This window comes from Oncorhynchus masou, chromosome 29 (assembly GCF_036934945.1).
Source record: "Oncorhynchus masou masou isolate Uvic2021 chromosome 29, UVic_Omas_1.1, whole genome shotgun sequence".
NCBI lineage: Eukaryota > Metazoa > Chordata > Actinopteri > Salmoniformes > Salmonidae > Oncorhynchus > Oncorhynchus masou.
Window position 1 is genome coordinate 86,958,185 of NC_088240.1, and position 24,088 is coordinate 86,982,272.

At 43.6% G+C, this 24,088-nt stretch overlaps 2 protein-coding genes and 1 pseudogene across 5 annotated transcripts in view; all 3 read right to left on the minus strand.

The window, feature by feature from the left end:
* Nucleotides 1-13,508, minus strand: part of LOC135521358 (kinesin-like protein KIF13A) — a 68,606-nt gene extending 55,098 nt beyond the window's left edge. The window contains exons 1-2 of the mRNA XM_064947269.1: nucleotides 12,906-13,508; nucleotides 12,455-12,548 (exon numbers count right to left, since the gene is read on the minus strand). Coding sequence (XP_064803341.1) covers nucleotides 12,455-12,548; nucleotides 12,906-12,966 — 155 coding nt within the window. The 5' untranslated portion in view covers nucleotides 12,967-13,508. The remainder of the gene's footprint in view (nucleotides 1-12,454; nucleotides 12,549-12,905) is intronic.
* Nucleotides 13,509-16,838: 3,330 nt separating this feature from the next.
* LOC135521359 (E3 ubiquitin-protein ligase NHLRC1-like) lies at nucleotides 16,839-18,166 on the minus strand (annotated as a pseudogene).
* A 2,576-nt stretch (nucleotides 18,167-20,742) lies between these two features.
* The window catches only part of ptdss1a (phosphatidylserine synthase 1a), a 90,913-nt gene continuing 87,567 nt past the window's right edge, over nucleotides 20,743-24,088 (minus strand). For all 4 annotated transcript variants that reach the window (XM_064946742.1, XM_064946740.1, XM_064946741.1 and 1 more), the window contains exon 13: nucleotides 20,743-23,947. In XM_064946742.1, coding sequence (XP_064802814.1) covers nucleotides 23,853-23,947 — 95 coding nt within the window. In that variant the 3' untranslated portion in view covers nucleotides 20,743-23,852. The remainder of the gene's footprint in view (nucleotides 23,948-24,088) is intronic.

The following is a 24,088-nucleotide window of genomic DNA, read 5'->3' on the forward strand; positions in this document are numbered from 1 at the left end:
TTACTAGACAGGGGTTTCACTGCTAGAGGACGTGTCTTCAAGCCCTACTTACTAGACAGGGGTTTCACTGCTAGAGGACGTGTCTTCAAGCCCTACTTACTAGACAGGGGTTTCACTGCTAGAGGACGTGTCTTCAAGCCCTACTTACTAGACAGGGTTTCACTGCTAGAGGACGTGTCTTCAAGCCCTACTTACTAGACAGGGGTTTCCCTGCTAGAGGATGTGTCTTCAAGCCCTACTTACTAGACAGGGGTTTCCCTGCTAGAGGATGTGTCTTCAAGCCCTACTTACTAGACAGGGGTTTCACTGCTAGAGGACGTGTCTTCAAGCCCTACTTACTAGACAGGGGTTTCCCTGCTAGATGAGGTGTCTTCAAGCCCTACTTACTAGACAGGGGTTTCCCTGCTAGATGACGTGTCTTCAAGCCCTACTTACTAGATAGGGGTTTCCCTGCTAGAGGACGTGTCTTCAAGCCCTACTTACTAGACAGGGGTTTCACTGCTAGAGGACGTGTCTTCAAGCCCTACTTACTAGACAGGGGTTTCACTGCTACAGGGGAGGACGTGTCTTCAAGCCCTACTTACTAGACAGGGGTTTCCCTGCTAGATGACGTGTCTTCAAGCCCTACTTACTAGACAGGGATTTCCCTGCTAGAGGACGTGTCTTCAAGCCCTACTTACTAGACAGGGGTTTCCCTGCTAGATGACGTGTCTTCAAGCCCTACTTACTAGACAGGGGTTTCACTGCTAGATAACGTGTCTTCAAGCCCTACTTACTAGACAGGGGTTTCACTGCTAGATAACGTGTCTTCAAGCCCTACTTACTAGACAGGGGTTTCCCTGCTAGATGACGTGTCTTCAAGCCCTACTTACTAGACAGGGGTTTCCCTGCTAGATGACGTGTCTTCAAGCCCTACTTACACAGGGGTTTCCCTGCTAGATGACGTGTCTTCAAGCCCTACTTACTAGACAGGGGTTTCACTGCTAGATAACGTGTCTTCAAGCCCTATTTACTAGACAGGGGTTTCACTGCTAGATAACGTGTCTTCAAGCCCTACTTACTAGACAGGGGTTTCCCTGCTAGATGACGTGTCTTCAAGCCCTACTTACTAGACAGGGGTTTCCCTGCTAGAGGACGTGTCTTCAAGCCCTACTTACTAGACAGGGGTTTCACTGCTAGAGGACGTGTCTTCAAGCCCTACTTACTAGACAGGGGTTTCCCTGCTAGAGGACGTGTCTTCAAGCCCTACTTACTAGACAGGGGTTTCACTGCTAGAGGACGTGTCTTCAAGCCCTACTTACTAGACAGGGGTTTCACTGCTAGAGGACGTGTCTTCAAGCCCTACTTACTAGACAGGGGTTTCACTGCTAGAGGACGTGTCTTCAAGCCCTACTTACTAGACAGGGGTTTCACTGCTAGAGGACGTGTCTTCAAGCCCTACTTACTAGACAGGGGTTTCACTGCTAGAGGACGTGTCTTCAAGCCCTACTTACTAGACAGGGGTTTCCCTGCTAGAGGATGTGTCTTCAAGCCCTACTTACTAGACAGGGGTTTCCCTGCTAGAGGACGTGTCTTCAAGCCCTACTTACTAGACAGGGGTTTCACTGCTAGAGGACGTGTCTTCAAGCCCTACTTACTAGACAGGGGTTTCCCTGCTAGATGAGACGTGTCTTCAAGCCCTACTTACTAGACAGGGGTTTCCCTGCTAGAGGACGTGTCTTCAAGCCCTACTTACTAGACAGGGGTTTCCCTGCTAGAGGACGTGTCTTCAAGCCCTACTTACTAGACAGGGGTTTCACTGCTAGAGGACGTGTCTTCAAGCCCTACTTACTAGACAGGGGTTTCACTGCTAGAGGACGTGTCTTCAAGCCCTACTTACTAGACAGGGGTTTCCCTGCTAGATGACGTGTCTTCAAGCCCTACTTACTAGACAGGGGTTTCCCTGCTAGAGGACGTGTCTTCAAGCCCTACTTACTAGACAGGGGTTTCCCTGCTAGAGGACGTGTCTTCAAGCCCTACTTACTAGACAGGGGTTTCACTGCTAGAGGACGTGTCTTCAAGCCCTACTTACTAGACAGGGGTTTCCCTGCTAGATGACGTGTCTTCAAGCCCTACTTACTAGACAGGGGTTTCCCTGCTAGAGGACGTGTCTTCAAGCCCTACTTACTAGACAGGGGTTTCACTGCTAGAGGACGTGTCTTCAAGCCCTACTTACTAGACAGGGGTTTCCCTGCTAGATGACGTGTCTTCAAGCCCTACTTACTAGACAGGGGTTTCCCTGCTAGATGAGGTGTCTTCAAGCCCTACTTACTAGACAGGGGTTTCCCTGCTAGATGAGGTGTCTTCAAGCCCTACTTACTAGACAGGGTTTCCCTGCTAGATGACGTGTCTTCAAGCCCTACTTACTAGACAGGGGTTTCACTGCTAGAGGACGTGTCTTCAAGCCCTACTTACTAGACAGGGGTTTCCCTGCTAGAGGACGTGTCTTCAAGCCCTACTTACTAGACAGGGGTTTCCCTGCTAGAGGACGTGTCTTCAAGCCCTACTTACTAGACAGGGGTTTCCCTGCTAGAGGACGTGTCTTCAAGCCCTACTTACTAGACAGGGGTTTCCCTGCTAGAGGACGTGTCTTCAAGCCCTACTTACTAGACAGGGGTTTCCCTGCTAGAGGACGTGTCTTCAAGCCCTACTTACTAGACAGGGGTTTCCCTGCTAGAGGACGTGTCTTCAAGCCCTACTTACTAGACAGGGGTTTCCCTGCTAGAGGACGTGTCTTCAAGCCCTACTTACTAGACAGGGGTTTCCCTGCTAGAGAACGTGTCTTCAAGCCCTACTTACTAGACAGGGGTTTCCCTGCTAGAGAACGTGTCTTCAAGCCCTACTTACTAGACAGGGGTTTCCCTGCTAGAGGACGTGTCTTCAAGCCCTACTTACTAGACAGGGGTTTCCCTGCTAGAGGACGTGTCTTCAAGCCCTACTTACTAGACAGGGGTTTCCCTGCTAGAGGACGTGTCTTCAAGCCCTACTTACTAGACAGGGGTTTCCCTGCTAGAGGACGTGTCTTCAAGCCCTACTTACTAGACAGGGGTTTCCCTGCTAGAGGACGTGTCTTCAAGCCCTACTTACTAGACAGGGGTTTCCCTGCTAGAGGACGTGTCTTCAAGCCCTACTTACTAGACAGGGGTTTCCCTGCTAGAGGACGTGTCTTCAAGCCCTACTTACTAGACAGGGGTTTCCCTGCTAGAGAACGTGTCTTCAAGCCCTACTTACTAGACAGGGGTTTCCCTGCTAGAGGACGTGTCTTCAAGCCCTACTTACTAGACAGGGGTTTCCCTGCTAGAGGACGTGTCTTCAAGCCCTACTTACTAGACAGGGGTTTCCCTGCTAGATGACGGCTCTTTTCCCTGTTAGCCTCTCTGCCTTTGTATGTTTATTTAGTGTCTGCTATGATTTATTGCGTCCCATTTTGATGATGTAAAAGTCTGTTTCCTATCCATGCAGTATGTAGGCTAAATGAACAATCCCTACGGGTCCTGGTCTAAAGTAGTGCACTACATAGGGAATAGGGTGCCATTTGGGATGTGACCTTTCCAGCTAGTGTTGGTTAGGGTAGACCTTTTCTCTCTGGTCTACATAGTTCACCCTGAAGACAGCTTCCCTTCATGTTCAATCACAATGAGAAAGACATGCACACTGCATCCTGGGCACATCTACAAATCATAGCAGCATTAAGACAATTGATTCGTTCGAGGGACAAAGAGCAAGGGGACAGCGTAAATAATCTTTCATCTTTGAGAGATTATTTCATTTGCATCTCTGGTTAATCAGGTCACTAGTTTAATCTGGGGTGACAGAGGCTATGTCCCAAGTGGCACCCTATTCCCTACATAGAGCACTACTTTTGACCAGAGCCCCCATAGGAAACAGGGTGTAATTTGGGACACAGATATAGATGACAGCAGCAGTTCACTCAAGAGGTCGAGGTAGAGTGAACCAAACCAAGCACAGCAACATGGACCATAAGCTGCTAGCTTTCATGGAACAATTAAATTAGATAGATTCAGTGTGATAGATAGGTTCGATACAGTATAATAGATAGGATAGATACCGTATGATAGATACAGTATGATAGATACAGTATGATAGATAGGATAGATACAGTATGATAGATACAGTATGATAAATAGGTTCGATACAGTATGATAGATACAGTATGATAGATACAGTATGATAGATAGGATAGATACAGTATGATAGATACAGTATGATAGATACAGTATGATAGATACAGTATGATACAGTATGATAGATACAGTATGATAGATACAGTATGATAGATAGGATAGATACAGTATGATAGATACAGTATAATAGATAGGATAGATACAGTATGATAGATACAGTATGATAGATACAGTATGATAGATAGGATAGATACAGTATGATAGATACAGTATGATAGATACAGTATGATAGATACAGTATGATAGATACAGTATGATAGATACAGTATGATAGATACAGTATGATAGATAGGATAGATACAGTATGATAGATACAGTATGATAGATACAGTATGATATATACAGTATGATAGATACAGTATGAAAGATACAGTATGATAGATACAGTATGATAGATAGGATAGATACAGTATGATAGATACAGTATGAAAGATACAGTATGATAGATACAGTATGATAGATAGGATAGATACAGTATGATAGATACAGTATGATAGATACAGTATGATAGATACAGTATGATAGATACAGTATGATAGATACAGTATGATAGATACAGTATGATAGATACAGTATGATAGATAGGATAGATACAGTATGATAGATACAGTATGATAGATACAGTATGATAGATACAGTATGATAGATACAGTATGATAGATACAGTATGATAGATACAGTATGATAGATACAGTATGATAGATAGGATAGATACAGTATGATAGATACAGTATGATAGATACAGTATGATAGATAGGATAGATACAGTATGATAGATACAGTATAATAGATAGGATAGATACAGTATGATAGATACAGTATGATAGATAGGATAGATACAGTATGATAGATACAGTATGATAGATACAGTATGATAGATACAGTATGATAGATACAGTATGATAGATAGGATAGATACAGTATGATAGATACAGTATGATAGATAGGATAGATACAGTATGATAGATACAGTATGATAGATAGGATAGATACAGTATGATAGATACAGTATGATAGATAGGATAGATACAGTATGATAGATACAGTATGATGATAGGATAGATACAGTATGATAGATACAGTATGATAGATAGGATAGATACAGTATGATAGATACAGTATGATAGATAGGATAGATACAGTATGATAGATACAGTATGATAGATACAGTATGATAGATACAGTATGATAGATACAGTATGATAGATACAGATATGATAGAGATACAGTATGATAGATAGGATAGATACAGTATGATAGATACAGTATGATAGATAGGATAGATACAGTATGATAGATACAGTATGATAGATAGGATAGATACAGTATGATAGATACAGTATGATAGATAGGATAGATACAGTATGATAGATACAGTATGATAGATAGGATAGATACAGTATGATAGATACAGTATGATAGATAGGATAGATACAGTATGATAGATACAGTATGATAGATACAGTATGATAGATACAGTATGATAGATACAGTATGATAGATACAGTATGATAGATAGGATAGATACAGTATGATAGATACAGTATGATAGATAGGATAGATACAGTATGATAGATACAGTATGATAGATACAGTATGATAGATAGGATAGATACAGTATGATAGATACAGTATGATAGATAGGATAGATACAGTATGATAGATACAGTATGATAGATAGGATAGATACAGTATGATAGATACAGTATGATAGATAGGATAGATACAGTATGATAGATACAGTATGATAGATAGGATAGATACAGTATGATAGATACAGTATGATAGATACAGTATGATAGATACAGTATGATAGATACAGTATGATAGATACAGTATGAAAGATACAGTATGATAGATACAGTATGATAGATACAGTATGATAGATTGGTTCGATACAGTATGATAGATATCTTTCATGGAACAATGTAGTGAGATATGATGAGGGATATAATCAACCAACCGAACTAAGCAACAAAACATAGGGACACAAACGTGAGAGCCAGATGCATATTTCACTCCAGTCTGATGTGTGTTTAGGCGGAGGGCTGTTTATGTCTGTCTGGGCCATATTATCTGGTTTCCCTTTATAACGGCACGTTGTGGTGAAACGTGGAAGTGCATCTACTAAAAATACACACAAAGGTGAATCGAGGGCTGATTGGCTCAAGCTCTGGTCTTCGGCACCTCAGACACCGGCCACACCGGGCCTTTAAAAACAGAGGTTCTTACTTTCTGCTGATCCACTTCCCCTCGTTCTCCTGTTTCCTGGACGACTGTTGAGTAAGCTTCATAGAGAGACAGAGAGACCCAGGGAGCATCCCAAATGGAACGTTGTTCCATATATAGTGCACTATTTTTTGTGAAAAGTAATGCACCATATAGGGAATAGTGTGCAATTTGGGGTGCAGCCTGGGTTGTACACTCACTCCCAGCATATGAAACACGAGAGGATGCTTACCTGTCTGTTTACTGGTTTACCTGGGTGGTGCAGCTCGGTGTTATAGTGTACTGGTTTACCTGGGTGGTGCAGCATGGTGTTACAGTGTACTGGTTTACCTGGGTGGTGCAGCTCGGTGTTACAGTGTACTGGTTTACCTGGGTGGTGCAGCATGGTGTTATAGTGAACTAGTTTACCTGGGTGGTGCAGCATGGTGTTATAGTGTACTAGTTTACCTGGGTGGTGCAGTATGGTGTTATAGTGTACTAGTTTACCTGGGTGGTGCAGCATGGTGTTATAGTGAACTAGTTTACCTGGGTGGTGCAGTATGGTGTTATAGTGTATAGTTTACCTGGGTGGTGCAGTATGGTGTTATAGTGTACTGGTTTACCTGGGTGGTGCAGCTCGGTGTTATAGTGTACTAGTTTACCTGGGTGGTAGCATGGTGCTATATGTACTAGTTTAGCTGGGTGGTGCAGCATGGTGTTATAGTGAATAGTTTACCTGGGTGGTGCAGCATGGTGTTATAGTGTACTAGTTTACCTGGGTGGTGCAGCTCGGTGTTATAGTGTACTAGTTTACCTGGGTGGTGCAGCATGGTGTTATAGTGAACTAGTTTACCTGGGTGGTGCAGCATGGTGTTATAGTGAACTAGTTTACCTGGGTGGTGCAGCATGGTGTTATAGTGAACTAGTTTACCTGGGTGGTGCAGCTCGGTGTTATAGTGAACTAGTTTACCTGGGTGGTGCAGTATGGTGTTATAGTGTACTAGTTTACCTGGGTGGTGCAGTATGGTGCTATAGTGTACTAGTTTACCTGGGTGTGTCACGATGGTCTTAGTATTTTGTGTTTTAGTTAATTAGTTGGTCAGGATGACATGGGTTTATTGTTTGTTGTATTTAGTGGGTTTTTTTAGTTATTGGGATTGTAGCTGATTAGGGGTGTGTGTTAAATAGGTTTGGCTGCCTGAGGCGGTTCTTAATCAGAGTCAGGTGATTCTCGTTGTCTCTGATTGGGAACCGTATTTATAGCCTGGGTTTCGCTTTGTATTTCGTGGGTGATTGTACCTGTCTCTGTGTTAGTTTCACCAGATATGTAATAGGATTCCGTTTTGTTGTTTTGTATTTATTCGTTATTTCATGTATAGTTTCGTTATTTGTTTTCACTAATAAACATGAGTAACAAACACGCTGTATTTCGGTCCGATCTCTTTCGACAAACGAAGAATCGTTACAGGGTGGTGCAGCATGGTGTTATAGTGTACTAGTTTACCTGGGTGGTGCAGCATGGTGTTATAGTGTACTAGTTTACCTGGGTGGTGCAGCATGGTGTTATAGTGTACTAGTTTACCTGGGTGGTGCAGCATGGTGTTATAGTGTACTAGTTTACCTGGGTGGTGCAGTATGGTGTTATAGTGTACTGGTTTACCTGGGTGGTGCAGCATGGTGTTATAGTGTACTAGTTTACCTGGGTGGTGCAGCATGGTGTTATAGTGTACTAGTTTACCTGGGTGGTGCAGTATGGTGTTATAGTGTACTGGTTTACCTGGGTGGTGCAGCTCGGTGTTATACTGTACTAGTTTACCTGGGTGGTGCAGCATGGTGCTATAGTGTACTAGTTTACCTGGGTGGTGCAGCATGGTGCTATAGTGTACTAGTTTACCTGGGTGGTGCAGCATGGTGCTATAGTGTACTAGTTTACCTGGGTGGTGCAGCTCGGTGTTATACTGTACTAGTTTACCTGGGTGGTGCAGCTCGGTGTTATACTGTACTAGTTTACCTGGGTGGTGCAGCATGGTGCTATAGTGTACTAGTTTACCTGGGTGGTGCAGCATGGTGCTATAGTGTACTAGTTTAACTGGGTGGTACAGCATGGTGTTATAGTGTACTAGTTTACCTGGGTGGTGCAGTATGGTGTTATAGTGAACTAGTTTACCTGGGTGGTGCAGTATGGTGTTATAGTGTACTGGTTTACCTGGGTGGTGCAGCTCGGTGTTATAGTGTACTAGTTTACCTGGGTGGTGCAGCATGGTGCTATAGTGTACTGGTTTACCTGGGTGGTGCAGCATGGTGTTATAGTGTACTAGTTTACCTGGGTGGTGCAGCTCGGTGTTATAGTGTACTAGTTTACCTGGGTGTGTCACGCCTTGGTCTTAGTATTTTGTGTTTTAGTTAATTAGTTGGTCAGGCCAGGGTGTGACATGGGTTTATTGTTTGTTGTATTTAGTGGGGTTTTTAGTTATTGGGATTGTAGCTGATTAGGGGTGTGTGTTAAATAGGTTTGGCTGCCAGGCGGTTCTTAATCAGAGTCAGGTGATTCTCGTTGTCTCTGATTGGGAACCGTATTTAGGTAGCCTGGGTTTCGCTTTGTATTTCGTGGGTGATTGTACCTGTCTCTGTGTTAGTTTCACCAGATAGGCTGTAATAGGTTTCACGGTGTTTTGTTGTTTTGTATTTATTCGTTATTTCATGTATAGTTTACGTTATTTGTTTTACTAATGGGTGGTAACAAACACGGTGTTATAGTCTTACGACAAGTTTACCTGGGTGGTGCAGCATGGTGTTATAGTGTACTAGTTTACCTGGGTGGTGCAGTATGGTGTTATAGTGTACTGGTTTACCTGGGTGGTGCAGCATGGTGTTATAGTGTACTAGTTTACCTGGGTGGTGCAGCATGGTGTTATAGTGAACTAGTTTACATGGGTGGTGCAGCATGGTGTTATAGTGAACTAGTTTACATGGGTGGTGCAGTATGGTGTTATAGTGAACTAGTTTTGACTATAGGGCCTGTGTTCTTCTGTATTTGTCTGACCTCATATAACTAGGAAATGAAGCTTCTGTCTGTGAGCAGCATGTGACTCTGGGTATGAGGCAGTCGTCTTACTGAGGAGACTATGATACTCTGTGCTACTGTTGCTACGAGCTTCTGTACAATAGGCCAGTGCTTTGATATGGTGTGAGGGACTTCCTTTAGTCATGGTCCTTCTCACTCCATGTACTGTCAGACGATCAATGTTTTAACCACACTGTCGTAATGTGACTCCAATAGACACTAGGTCTGCAGTAGGCCGGCCTACTGAGATTACACTTTGGGGAAATAATCCAGGATAGTGGCTTGGGGTGGTAGAGCGGGTTAGCCACTGTCCTGGATCCCATGTAGAGCTGTGACTATATATATATAGCCACTGTCCTGGATCCCATGTAGAGCTGTGACTATATATATTAGCCACTGTCCTGGATCCCATGTAGAGCTGTGACTATATATATATAGCCACTGTCCTGGATCCCATGTAGAGCTGTGACTATATATATATAGCCACTGTCCTGGATCCCATGTAGAGCTGTGACTATATATATATAGCCACTGTCCTGGATCCCATGTAGAGCTGTGACTATATATATATAGCCACTGTCCTGGATCCCATGTAGAGCTGTGACTGTATATATATAGCCACTGTCCTGGATCCCATGTAGAGCTGTGACTATATATATATAGCCACTGTCCTGGATCCCATGTAGAGCTGTGACTATATATATATAGCCACTGTCCTGGATCCCATGTAGAGCTGTGACTATATATATATAGCCACTGTCCTGGATCCCATGTAGAGCTGTGACTATATATATATAGCCACTGTCCTGGATCCCATGTAGAGCTGTGACTGTATATATATAGCCACTGTCCTGGATCCCATGTAGAGCTGTGACTATATATATATAGCCACTGTCCTGGATCCCATGTAGAGCTGTGACTATATATATATAGCCACTGTCCTGGATCCCATGTAGAGCTGTGACTATATATATATAGCCACTGTCCTGGATCCCATGTAGAGCTGTGACTATATATATATAGCCACTGTCCTGGATCCCATGTAGAGCTGTGACTATATATATATAGCCACTGTCCTGGATCCCATGTAGAGCTGTGACTATATATATATAGCCACTGTCCTGGATCCCATGTAGAGCTGTGACTATGGGTTTGTATCAGACAGACTGTCCTGGATCCCATGTAGAGCTGTGACTATGGGATTGTATCATCTCTCTCTCTCTCTCTCTCTCTCTCTCTCTCTCTCTCTCTCTAGTTCAATACACATAAAAAAATACAAAAAGTGTGTGACTCCTTCAAAAAAAAAAAATAATCAAGGTTAGCTGTTAACTTGAATATTTACGAATCATAAAATTCAAGATGCTTCCTCCCTCTCAGCCAATAGCAAGTGGAGGATAATTACTATGGCATGTTAAACTAGTTGTCCAACCCTAAACCACAGCAACTTTAACACCAAATGTGAAACTCACATGAAAAGTAATGGTGAAGAGACAGAGTCATGCCAAGGCTGGTCAGCTGATATGGAATTGTTTAGCTCTAGAATGAGTAGTTATTATGCTTTTGGGTTCTGACTGAGAGCACAAATTCTGTTTTCTTGGACACAATATGATATATTATTTTATTCAAATTGAGTGAATTAGGCTAATTTATGTTTCCAGGTCCCGTAGACAATTATTCAATAGATGATTTACATAACAATCGTTTTAAAAAATGATGAGGAAAAGCACAAGTACAGTAAACAGGTCGGGCTGTAATTCAGCCACTGATGGCCTCTAGCTCATGCATCTATTTATACAGTCTGTTGCTTTGGAATTTTGTCACAGTTCCAGCAGTTGGTTCGCTGTTGGTTACTTTGTTGAGGTAAAGGTTTTGATCGGGTCCCAGTCATTCTCAAAGAAAGAAGCAGGGGCTTCCACAGGACATTCAAAACATCTGGACAATCTAACATAGAATGATCTTAGTTGATTTGCTTGATTTTTAGGAGATCACAACAGAATATAAATACTTCAATCAGCTACAGTGTAGCTACAACAGCAGGCTTCGGGTCTATCGGATGTTATTAGGGCGTTATAGCGGGGCAACGCTGCAGAAAACTTTCTTAAAGAGACAGTATCGAGAGCAAGTCTAAACGGGGTGCTTGAGACGTCCCAACTCTGAGGTCACCACATTGAAGTTGAAATGTAAAACGGTTAAGGTAAGGGTTAGGTAAAGGGTATGTTTAGGGTTAAGGTAAGGGGTATGTTTAGGGTTACGGTAACGATTGTTCAGGCAGTGTTTCCCAAACTCGGTCCCCGGGAGCCCAAGGGGTGCACGTTTTGGTATTTGCCCGAAACACTCCACAATAAATTCAAATTATCAACACTTGTTATTTGAAACGGCTGTGTAGTGGTAGGGCAAAAAAAAAAAAAACGTGCACCCCTTGGGTCCCGAGGACCGAGTTTACCCTGGGTTAGGATAGGGACGTCCCATGGATCCCTTATAGTAATAACCCTGCCGCGGAGCGAGGTGGTTAGTGAGCGTGCATTATTCAGCCACTCAGTCACTTTCATCCCGGGGAGAAAAAAACAGATTTTATTTTAAATTACACAGGGAAGATGAACTTCGTTTTCACTGTTTTAAAGCTTGAAAAACTTCCCGGGAAAACTCAACAAAAGTCCACTTTCAGTCCAGTTTCAGCCGGTGTTGAAAGTGTGCGTATGCCCTAATTACACAATCACAGAAGAGTCCAGTCCAGAAGACTGAGAAAATAAAAACTTGTCTTTATATCCATCAAGTTAGCTTGGAAAAGTTGGTGCCTCGAGGGACAGAGCTTGAGACGCTCCCTAAATAATCATGTCACACCAAAATAAAAGACGACGTTCTTCAAATGGGCCACAGGCACAAACAATATATAATAAAGACAGATCAGAATGTTGAATAAGTGTAAATGTGTTTTTACCTGCTGTTTTCTCCTTTATTGTTGGAAGGCGGTGGATGCAGAACAGTTTGGTTCTCCTCCATATCCACCACACATTTTGTATGCAGTTCCGTTTCTGCAGAGTTCAGAGCAAATGTGTCTCTGTCTTGTTGAGAAAGTTTCCATACATTTCTAATCAAAGTAGCTAGCTAGTTAGCCTAATCATGTACCTACTTAAACTACATCTGACTGACACTTGGCAAGTTGGATTTATTTGCCCTTATTTAAGATTAGAGGTAGCTAGCTAACGTGACACATATAAGCAGCCTGTCATTTGGCTAGAAGATGTGGTTGCTAACTTTCTATCTGCAGCAAAAACAAATCTATTTGGGATAAAAGGCTAAAGAAGGGGTACTAAACACGAGTTAGCACGTATTAAATACAACTGCAATGTTTGCTGAATTCGGGTTCTTTTTCAGTTACGGTAACTTACCTCTCCGGTTCATGGGTCGGACTCTGACTGCAACTTTTACCTTGGTATCCGACATTTTCATCCACTTTCCTCCCAGCCTGGACTACCATCAATGTGTTAGCTAGCAAGCTATGGCTATCCGTCTGGCTCTCCCCGTCCCCGAAAAGACCAGTCCACTTTCAGCCGGTGTTGAAAGTGTGCGTATGCCCTAATAACACAATCCCAAAAGAGTCCAGTCCAGAAGACAGAGAAAATAAAAACTCAACATTGTCTTTATATCCATCAAGTTAGCGTCCTATGCAGATCCAGCACTGTGCTCCGGTCCCAGACAGCATCACAACCGCCATCTTCAAGTGGGAGCAGTTCACACGATTGTCTCTCTCTCTGGCTGCTGGAAATCATGCGGTGCCTTAAGGCTATGCAAAAAAAAAAGGATTTCTCATAACACGAACCGAACTGGCCAATATTGGGAAACCCAGCATGGGGGATCGGGAAAAGTCGGAAACTGTATCAGTGCACGCGCTTATGTTGTTCCAAAATATAGTGAAATGTGAAATGCAGACTGTGTAAAATGTGTTAGAGGAAGAATAAGAGGAGGAGATACTAGCCCTCCTCATCAGTGGCCTGAAGTGACTAAACTTTTACTGATGCCCATCACATTTGCTTTCTGTTTGGGGGCTTTTTTTATGTCTGGAATGGACCGGATAGCCTCGCCTACTTAGTCGATACACCAGGAGTATAATCATTAGTCCAACACGTTTTGTGAAGGAAACAGTTTACTTCAACCGGAAAAAGTTTTACAATGAAAATGAGAGTTTCAATTGGACAAATTCATGTTTCGTTCCGTTTGGATCGTAGTGAATACAACCTATGAAACAGAAAATTACCTCCAAAAGTGTTCAAACAAATAGACTTCGTTAATAAATTAGCCTTATGGTCTCCCTTGTAAAATAGATCTTCTGACCTCAATGGGACTTCCTGGATAAATAAAGATGAATACAATTAAATGTACTGTTTAATTAGCACCAAGCTGTCAGTGAAAACATAACCAGAGATGAGCAATGTTCCTAAAATATGTAATGACTTTGGTGCAGGCAGTGTAATCACAGTACAGTTTTACAATTAGTAGGCCAGGTTTATTTGTATATCTCAGAAGTAATTATCCACCTGTCATGACCATGTCATTATCCACCTGTCATGACCATGTCATTATCCACCTGTCATTACCATGTCATTATCCACCTGGCATTACCATGTCATTATCCACCTTGACATTACAATGTCGTTATCCACCTGTCATTACCATGTCATTATCATGTTATTACCCACCTGTCATTACCATGTCACTATCCACCTGTCATTACCAGGTCAATATACACTTGTCATTATCATGTCATTATCCACCTGTCATGACCATGTCATTATCCACCTGTCATTACCATGTTATTATCCACTTGTCATTATCATGTCATTATCCACCTGTCATTACCATGTTATTATCCACTTGTCATTACCATGTCATTATCCACCTGGCATTACCATGTCATTATCCACTTGACATTACCATGTCACTATCCACCTGTCATTACCATGTCATTATCTTGACATTATTATCCACCTGTCATTACATGTCATTAACCAGAGATTACAATGTTTAAAATATCCACTTGTCATTATCATGTCATTATCAACCAGTCATTACCAGTCATTACAATTATTAGGCCAGGTTTATTTGTCATTCTCAAGTAATTATCCACCTGTCATTACCATGTTATTATCCACTTGTCATTATCATGTCATTAGCAACCAGTCATTACCATATCATTATCCACATTGACATTACCATGTTATTATCCACCTGTCATGACCATGGTCATTATCATGTTATTACCCACCTGTCATTACCATGTCACTATCCACCTGTTATTACCAGGTCATTATCCACCTGTCATTACCATGTTATTATCCACCTGTCATTACAATGTCATTATCCACCTGTAATTACCATATTATTATCCACCTGTCATTACCATGTCATTATCCACCTGTCATGACCATGTTATTATCCACCTGTCATGACCATGTCATTATCCATGTCATGACCATGTTATTATCCACCTGTCATTACAAAACATAACCAGAGATGAGCAATGTTCCTAAAATATGTAATGACTTTGTTATTAATCACAGTACAGTTTTAAAATTAGTAGGCCAGGTTTATTTGTATATCCATGTAATTATCCACCTGTCATGACCATGTCATTATCTGTCATTACCATGTCATTATCCACTTGTCATTATCATGTCATTATCCACCTGTCATTACCATGTCATTATCCACCTTGACATTACAATGTCGTTATCCACCTGTCATTACCATGTCATTATCATGTTATTACCCACCTGTCATTACCATGTCACTATCCACCTGTCATTACCAGGTCAATATACACTTGTCATTATCATGTCATTATCCACCTGGCATGACCATGTCATTATCCACCTGTCATTACCATGTTATTATCCACTTGTCATTATCATGTCATTATCCACCTGTCATTACCATGTCATTATCCACCTTGACATTACCATGTCGTTATCCACCTGTCGTTACCATGTCATTATCCACCTGCCATTACCATGTCACTATCCACCTGTTATTACCATGTCATTATCCACCTTGGCATTACCATGCCGTTATCCACCTGTCATTACCATGTCATTATCCACCTGTCATTACCATGTTATTATCCACTTGTCATTATCAACCAGTCATTACCATGTCATTATCCACCTTGACATTACCATGTCGTTATCCACCTGTCATTACCATGTCATTATCCATCTGTCATTACCATGTTATTATCCACTTGTCATTATCATGTCATTATCAACCAGTCATTACCATGTCATTATCCACATTGACATTATCATGGTGGAATCCACCTGTCATTATGTCATTATCATGTTATTACCCACCTGTCATTACCATGTCACTATCCACCTGTTATTACAGGTCATTATCCACCTTCCATTACCATTTTTACCCACCTGCCATTACCATGTCATTATCCACCTGTAATGACCATATCATCTACCCACCTGTCATTACCATGTCATTATCCACCTGTCTAAAACAATGTTATTACCTGTCATGACCATGTCACTATCCACCTGTCATGACCATGTCACTATCCACCTGTCATGACCATGTCACTATCCACCTGTCATTACCATGTTATTATCCATCTGTCATTACCATGTTATTATCCACCTGTCATTACCATGTTATTATCCATCTGTCATGACCATGTTATTATCCTTCTGTCAAGAACATGTCACTATCCACCTGTCATGACCATGTCACTATCCACCTGTCATTACCATGTTATTATCCATCTGTCGTGACCATGTTATTATCCACCTGTCGTGACCATGTTATTGTCTGTCATTACCATGTCATTACCCATCTGTCATTACCATGTTATTATCCACCTGTCGTGACCATGTTATTATCTGTCATTACCATGTCATTACCCACCTGTCATTACCATGTCATTATCCATATGCCATTACCATGTCATTACCCACCTGTCATTACCCACCTTTCATTACCATGTTATTATCTCTCTGTCATTACCATGTCATTACCATGTTATTATCCACCTGTCATTACCATGTCATTACCCACCTGTCATTACCATGTCATTACCATGTTATTATCCACATGTCATTACCATGTCATTACCCACCTGTCCCATGTTATTATCCACCTGTCATTACCATGTTATTACTATTAAGGACAGGTGAAAATGGGAGAAGCACCAACACCATGTTATTAATGCTCTTCATTTCATTCTTTCCAACAGCGTTCGAAAAGAAAACATGCACCGTCACATGCTGTTCACTCAAAAAAATCCTTAAAACGTTTGTATAATTTTAATCTGGATTTTATTGTGCTACATCACAACAGGTGGAATCGCCAGTCATTATGCATTTAGTTTATATATTTTTTCACAATACAAGTCCGCCAGACAGCTAACTCTTCCTACATCATTTTTGGACTAGAATAGCATCCGAGTGAACTGAATACATCTTCACTGCATGGTCTCCACTGTCTAAAACAATCAGCGTGTTCTGTGCTGTGGCGACCAGACCCCACCGGGCAGCCAAGTCTCCACTGACCATGGGGGGTAGGACCTGGGCCGTTCTGGAGCTTTCCCAAACTCCAAATCAACCCACGCTGGGAGTCTGTCACGATCACATCCCCGTCCCTGTCAAAGGCCACAGCAGACATGCAGGGCCACACGGAGGTCCCCAGGCTCAGAGTAAAGCTGTCTATCTGAGAGAGCACGTTAAAGTCTTTGTTGAATATTGTCAGTCTGGTAGGCCAGGGGCCATTTGGAGGTTGTGTGGTGGTGAGCCCCAGTGTCTCCACCAGGGCGATGTTCCCGGTCACCCGACAGCATGCCACTGCCTTGGGCCGCTGGAGTCGGTTATGACCGCTCGGTTCATCAGAGTCACGTTCTCACGGGCAAAGTCCAACGACCTGGGAACATCAGCCTGGATGTCAGTGACCAGGATATCCACAGCTGTCTTTACGTCCAACCCCCAGGGCATCTGGAAGGAGTCCTTTAACACCGACAGAACAGTGTCCCCCTGTGAACACTTTCACTGCACAACGACAGTCACAGTGCATGGCGTCTGCCACAGTCACTGGGAGTCACCGCCACATCCACCGGGTGTCAGCTCCCCTGCTGCGACCCCTTTACCCAACCAGTCAGTGTCCGCCTGCCTGAGGCCCTTTACCACCACCCTCCTTTCTCCATCGTGCACCACCACAACGGTCCCAGAGGACCCGAACACGGCCACCCCTGATCAGGGACCCCCAGCCCCCGAAGGCTGAGCAGTCACAGAGCTCCAGAGCCCAGACCTCCGACCCAGCTGCCTCCTCTGACCCGATGAGGACAGGTGACCTGGGGGAGCAGGACTTTAGCAGAAGATCCTGGAGGTCTGTCAGCGCCTGGCAGTGGGAGTGCTGTCAACGTCACACAGCTGCCGGCAGAAAGGGCACTCAGTCTTCTTGAGGACGGGGTGGGAGTGTCAGCTCGGACACATTCCAGACAGAGTACATGGCCGCAGGACAGGTTCTGAGGCCAGTGTTCCTTCTGCCGTGGGTTATACTTCTCAACAGACTTTACACTCAGCAGGTTGACGTGGATCTCTCTCAGCAGGATCCCCTCTGTTCTCAGTGAGGAAGGAGGAACAGGAACATCAGCCATAATAGTGTAGTCTTTCTCTTAACCCAACGACAGTCACAGTGTCAGCTCTGCTGCAGTCTCTTTAACCAACGGCAGTCAGTGTCAGCTCTGCTGCAGTCTCTTTACCCAACAGCAGTCACAGTGTCAGCTCTGCTGCAGTCTCTTTACCACGACAGTCACAGTGTCAGCTCTGCTGCAGTCTCTTTACCCAACGACAGTCACAGTGTCAGCTCTGCTGCAGTCTCTTTACCCAACGGCAGTCAGTGTCAGCTCTGCTGCAGTCTCTTTAACCCAACAGCAGGTCAGTGTCAGCTCTGCTGCAGTCTCTTTAACCAACGGACAGTCAGTGTCAGCTCTGCTGCAGTCTCTTTAACCAACGACAGTCACAGTGTCAGCTCTGCTGCAGTCTCTTTACCCAACAGACAGTCACAGTGTCAGCTCTGCTGCAGTCTCTTTACCCAACAGCAGTCACAGTGTCAGCTCTGCTGCAGTCTCTTTACCCAACGACAGTCACAGTGTCAGCTCTGCTGCAGTCTCTTAACCCAACGACAGTCAGTGTCAGCTCTGCTGCAGTCTCTTTACCACGATAGTCACAGTGTCAGCTCTGCTGCAGTCTCTTTAACCAACAGCAGTCAGTGTCAGCTCTGCTGCAGTCTCTTTACCCAGCGGCAGTCAGTGTCAGCTCTGCTGCAGTCTCTTTACCCAACGGCAGTCAGTGTCAGCTCTGCTGCAGTCTCTTTACCCAACGGCAGTCAGTGTCAGCTCTGCTGCAGTCTCTTTACCCAACAGCAGTCAGTGTCAGCTCTGCTGCAGTCTCTCAGTCACAGTGTCAGCTCTGCTGCAGCGGCAGTCAGTGTCAGCTCTGCTGCAGTCTCTTTACCCAACGGCAGTCAGTGTCAGCTCTGCTGCAGTCTCTTTACCCAACGGCAGGCACAGTGTCAGCTCTGCTGCAGTCTCTTTACCCAACGGCAGTCAGTGTCAGCTCTGCTGCAGTCTCTTTACCCAGCGGCAGTCAGTGTCAGCTCTGCTGCAGTCTCTTTACCCAACGGCAGTCAGTGTCAGCTCTGCTGCAGTCTCTTTACCCAACGGCAGGCACAGTGTCAGCTCTGCTGCAGTCTCTTTACCCAGCGGCAGTCAGTGTCAGCTCTGCTGCAGTCTCTTTAACCAACAGCAGTCAGTGTCAGCTCTGCTGCAGTCTCTTTACCCAACGGCAGGCACAGTGTCAGCTCTGCTGCAGTCTGCTACGGCTGGAAAGTATTTTTGAAGAAACACGGAGGAAATATGTTGAAAGTCAGAGAGGGAAAGAGAGAAGAAGAAGAGACAGAGAGAGGAAAACACAACACCGGTGACATTTTGAAAGTCTGAGAGCACTGGCCTCCTGTAGGCTTAGGCTGTCATGTGACTTTGACACAGTGGGCAGGCTCACTCTGAAGCCATCTGCTGCCCTCTAGTGGTGGAAAGTGGTGTCACACAGGTCTGAGGAACAACTCAGTGACTTCTGGAATCTCTGAGCCATGCAGTAAAACAATTAACACTAGTCTGGATGGTAATGGGTAGCTTCTGAAATGACTTCTGTTTGTCAGAACAGACACAAGTACTCAGTGATTTAGGGGCCCTCTGCTAGTTACTCCACATTACTCTGACTTCAAAACCATCATCCTGTCATTTCTAGTCTATCGTCAAAGTCATTGCTTGAACTTCTTCCTGACTTGGCAGCAGCATCAATTAACAGTTTGTTGAAATCCATCTCTTTATAGGTCAGAACACGGGAGGCTATTTCTGTCTGTTCCCTGGTGTGCCGAACGAGTGAAATCTGATCCCTCTGGCTGCTTCTCAAACGGTACCCTACTCCCCATATAGTGCACTACCTCTGACCGGCACCCAATGGGCCCTGGTCAAAAGTGGTGCACCATATAGGGACTAGGGTGCCATTTGGGACAGGTTGGTTGAGTGGTGAGAAAGGACAGCTCGAGGCTCCAGAGCAGGCCCACTTCCCTCTCCTGCTAGAGAGCAGACCCCCCTCCAGAGGTCAATCCTGGTAATTATACATCTTCTACAGGACTAACCTCAGCAACCCAAAAACAAATCTCACTTGAGTGCTGGCCAAGCTACTTCATCTCCACTAGACTACGGTTGTGTCAACCCAGGGGCCTAATTGGACAGTGGCAAGCAAGTTCCAATACAAACCTGGAGTTGGACAAGCTATTAACTGTAGTGCTTTATACTTAGTGATGAGGCCTGTATGCAGATACTGTACCCTGGATAACTCAAATACAGGTGTTTGGAGGAACACAAAGTGGGGTCACAAATGTGTTGTATAATTATTGTGTAAATAGCTCAATATTTTGGAATCTCCATGTGTGCTGGAACCAGGACGCATTCCACGATACATTATGTGCATATTATAATCATTCAGCTCTATCAACCTTTACAACTATGAACCCTTGAATCACAAGGGGAGTTACAGAGAATGGATAAGAACACATAACGAAGGCCTTTGTACAAAGGCTATAGGTTTTAACCTCAACACACCACAAGGTATTTTTAATGAGACATACACACACAGTCTACAAGACAATTGAAGAGGAAATACAAAACATTTTTAATAAAGTTTTATTAATTCCGAGTGAAAAAAAAAAAAAAAAACACACAAGTCTCCTTTTCAAGAGGGATTGTTTTGGCAAAATGGCATCTTCATTCCAGAAACAATAGGCCATATTCTATACAGCCAGGGAGTCTGGTCCATGCTACCTGGGGATGTGTCAATGTCTGATTTTGACATGAGAGAAATATTTCTATTGAGATGATGGCTATGGTTGAATACTTCTAAAATGCACCCTTCTACCCTCCCTTCCACCCTCCCTCAAAAATATTCACTTATCTGACAACTGGATGGGTGATAATAGCTCAGAGTGACATTGCTAAACTCCATTCGTCAAACCACATTTCTCAGTAATTATACGCAATTTTGTATTTAAAAAAAAAAGGTAGCTTAGAAAGACAGTTATGTCAGAACAGTGTTTACTCCAAGGGGAGGACGGATGGATGCATTCTCAGAGTATTACCCAGTGACTGACAAACCTTTACTTCAGCAATAAGGCCCGAGGGGGTGTGGTATAAGGCCAATATACCACGGCTAAGGGCTGTTCTTAGGCACGACGCAACACAGCCCTTAGCAGTGGTATATTGGCCTTATACCACGAGGTGCCTTATTGCTATTATAAACTGGTTACCATCATAATTAGAGCAGTAAAAATAAATGTTGTCATACCCGTGGTATATGGTCTGATATACCACGGCTGTCAGCCAATCAGCATTCAGGGCTCGAACCACCCAGTTTATATAATCATCAATAGAACACTGGAATAAAGACTCAAGGAGAAATGTAGAAGGTTGAATACAAACTGCAAAAAAAGTGTTAAAAAGAACAAAACTACACACATACATACAGGCACAAGGGCATTGAATTAAAAATGTTTACAGCAACACTGAAAAAAGACATGGTGTGAATACTGGCTTACTGATGTGGTGCGACACTGACGCAAAGACCATGTTGTCACGACTACTGTAGTAAATCTGTAGCCTCCCCCAGTCCCACCCGACACACTCCATTTCCACACGTAGCCATGCAAGGCGAGAACATCCACATCGTAGGAAAACAAAGCTACCTGCCTGCACAGACAGACCAAGCTCCAACGACTGGCCTCGTCATTTACTGGAAAAACACAGCAGCCCAGATGTGAAGGGAGAGGAAGGCAGCATCCTAAATGGCATCAAAATCCCTTTATAGTGCACTACTTTTGAACCAGGGCCCATAGGACTCTGGTCAAAAGGTAGTGCACTATACAGGGAATAGGGTGCCATTTGGGACATCACATAATAAATCACACAAAGGTCACGACGATGATTTCACAAAACAAAACATTACAGTAAAAGTACAGCATCTCCAAAACAGTGGAAGTCAACGGTTTATATGGAGCTGGTGGAGCACAGAGACAATTCTCTGACCCAGGAGGTCAAACACAACAATCACAAACGTACGTCCTTCCATGCCAAAGCAGCTTTGCATTAAAATCCTGGTGCCATATGTACCAAGCATCTCTACTGTGACAGTATAGTGCTGATCTAGGATCAGTGAGTATTTTAGAGTATAATGAGTAGGATTCCATTGGGACCTGATCCTAGATCAGCACTCCTACTCCGATGTTTGATACAGATGGCCTCTGGTCACATTCCTCTCTTTGTTCAAGTCATAAAAACAAACCAAAAATGGTGAACACTTACAAATATGAACCAACTGATGATGAAGAGTTGGAGCAGAGAATAACAGCCTTCCTCTACAGTAGTCAACACGAGAGTCCAACTTCTGTCATATTACACAGCTATATCACCTCTGCTTCCCAAATAGCACCCTATTGTCTTAGTGCAGTACACTGGACTGGGGTCTGGTCAATCTTAGTGCACTATATAGAGAATAGGGCCCCATTTACATACAGTAGTGTGATGGAGGTGGGGGGGCTATGTCATAAACCCTCACATTCCCAGAGTAGGGTGGATAATGGAGCCATATTGTTCAGGGAGGAATCCGAACCAGTCTGACTGACAGGCAGTAGAGGCATAATGCTGATTCAACGTCTACAGGAAAACAAAAGGAAGTCATGTGATACCAGAAATGTCTAATGTCAATCTGAAATAGTCATCATTATAAATACAGTTTTATATACACATTTTGATATAGCCTCTATAATATATGTAAACAGACTATAAAATGCCAAAATTGTTGTTGTTTTCTTGGAAAACTGAGTGCCACTATGATACAATAATCAATAGCTAACTTATTGCATTTACAACTAGCCGAAGTCCAACCAGCCAGTGAATGGATTGTTGGAATGGAATGTTGGCATATTGACAGTTAAATGGACAAATGAATTGAATCGTTCCTCTAAAAGCTGTCCGGTTAGCTAGCTAACAAACACACTGTAGACAAATTCCCCCAATTCATTATTTTACACAATATCTTATCACAGCACTGGCTAACCATGGTTGACCAACTCCCTGACCAAAATGGCTGACAGCCTGTATACCATCATAAGAAGGTTCATATCCATTCTAGTAGTCTAATTCTATGGGCTGAAGCACATGAAAGATATATGGTACAGGATAAACGTAGCTCTCCAATCACAGTAGTTTACCAACTCCTGTACAATGGAACATGCATTCTTCTGTTCTGACTGAGGAGAAGCAATATTGCCACCACACACACATGCTTACGCAGACACACACAAACTGATCAGCCATAAGGTAGGTAGGTGCTGACCATGTGAACCACCAGTAGGTATCTGTGTGGTTCTCTGATCTATAGGCCACTCTCCCCTCTCTCCTTCCTCTCCAACCCTGCATGGACATGGTGTGTTTGTCCTGTCCACTGACCACGCCCCTAACCTGGGCCCACTCTCCCCTCTCTCCTTCCTCTCCAACCCTGCATGGACATGGTGTGTCTATCCTGTCCACTGACCACGCCCCTAACCTGGGCCCACTCTCCCCTCTTATGGATGGGTGCTTCTCCATACGTTAAAATGCAGAGGGAAAGTGTTGTCTATATCCTTTCTTTCTCTTCCATCTCTCCCAACATGCACCTCTTCCTCTGTGGTCCGGGGTTCTGACAGGAGAAGAGGGCGGGACTCCACCCTGGGTGGCAGGGCTAGCGTTACTTCTTCCCCAGCCCATTGGTGGATTTGTTCTTCCCTGAGCTCCGCCCACGCTGCCTGGTGGGAGGAGCCTCACCCTCAGAATGCAGTTCTCCTGCAAGGTTTAAGTTTAGGATTAGGTTCAGGTTTATTATAACATATTGGTACATATCTAGAAAACACATTAAATGTGATGTCATACAATATAAAACAGTAAAAAGATATGGTGTGCGTCCTAAATGGCACCCTATTGCCT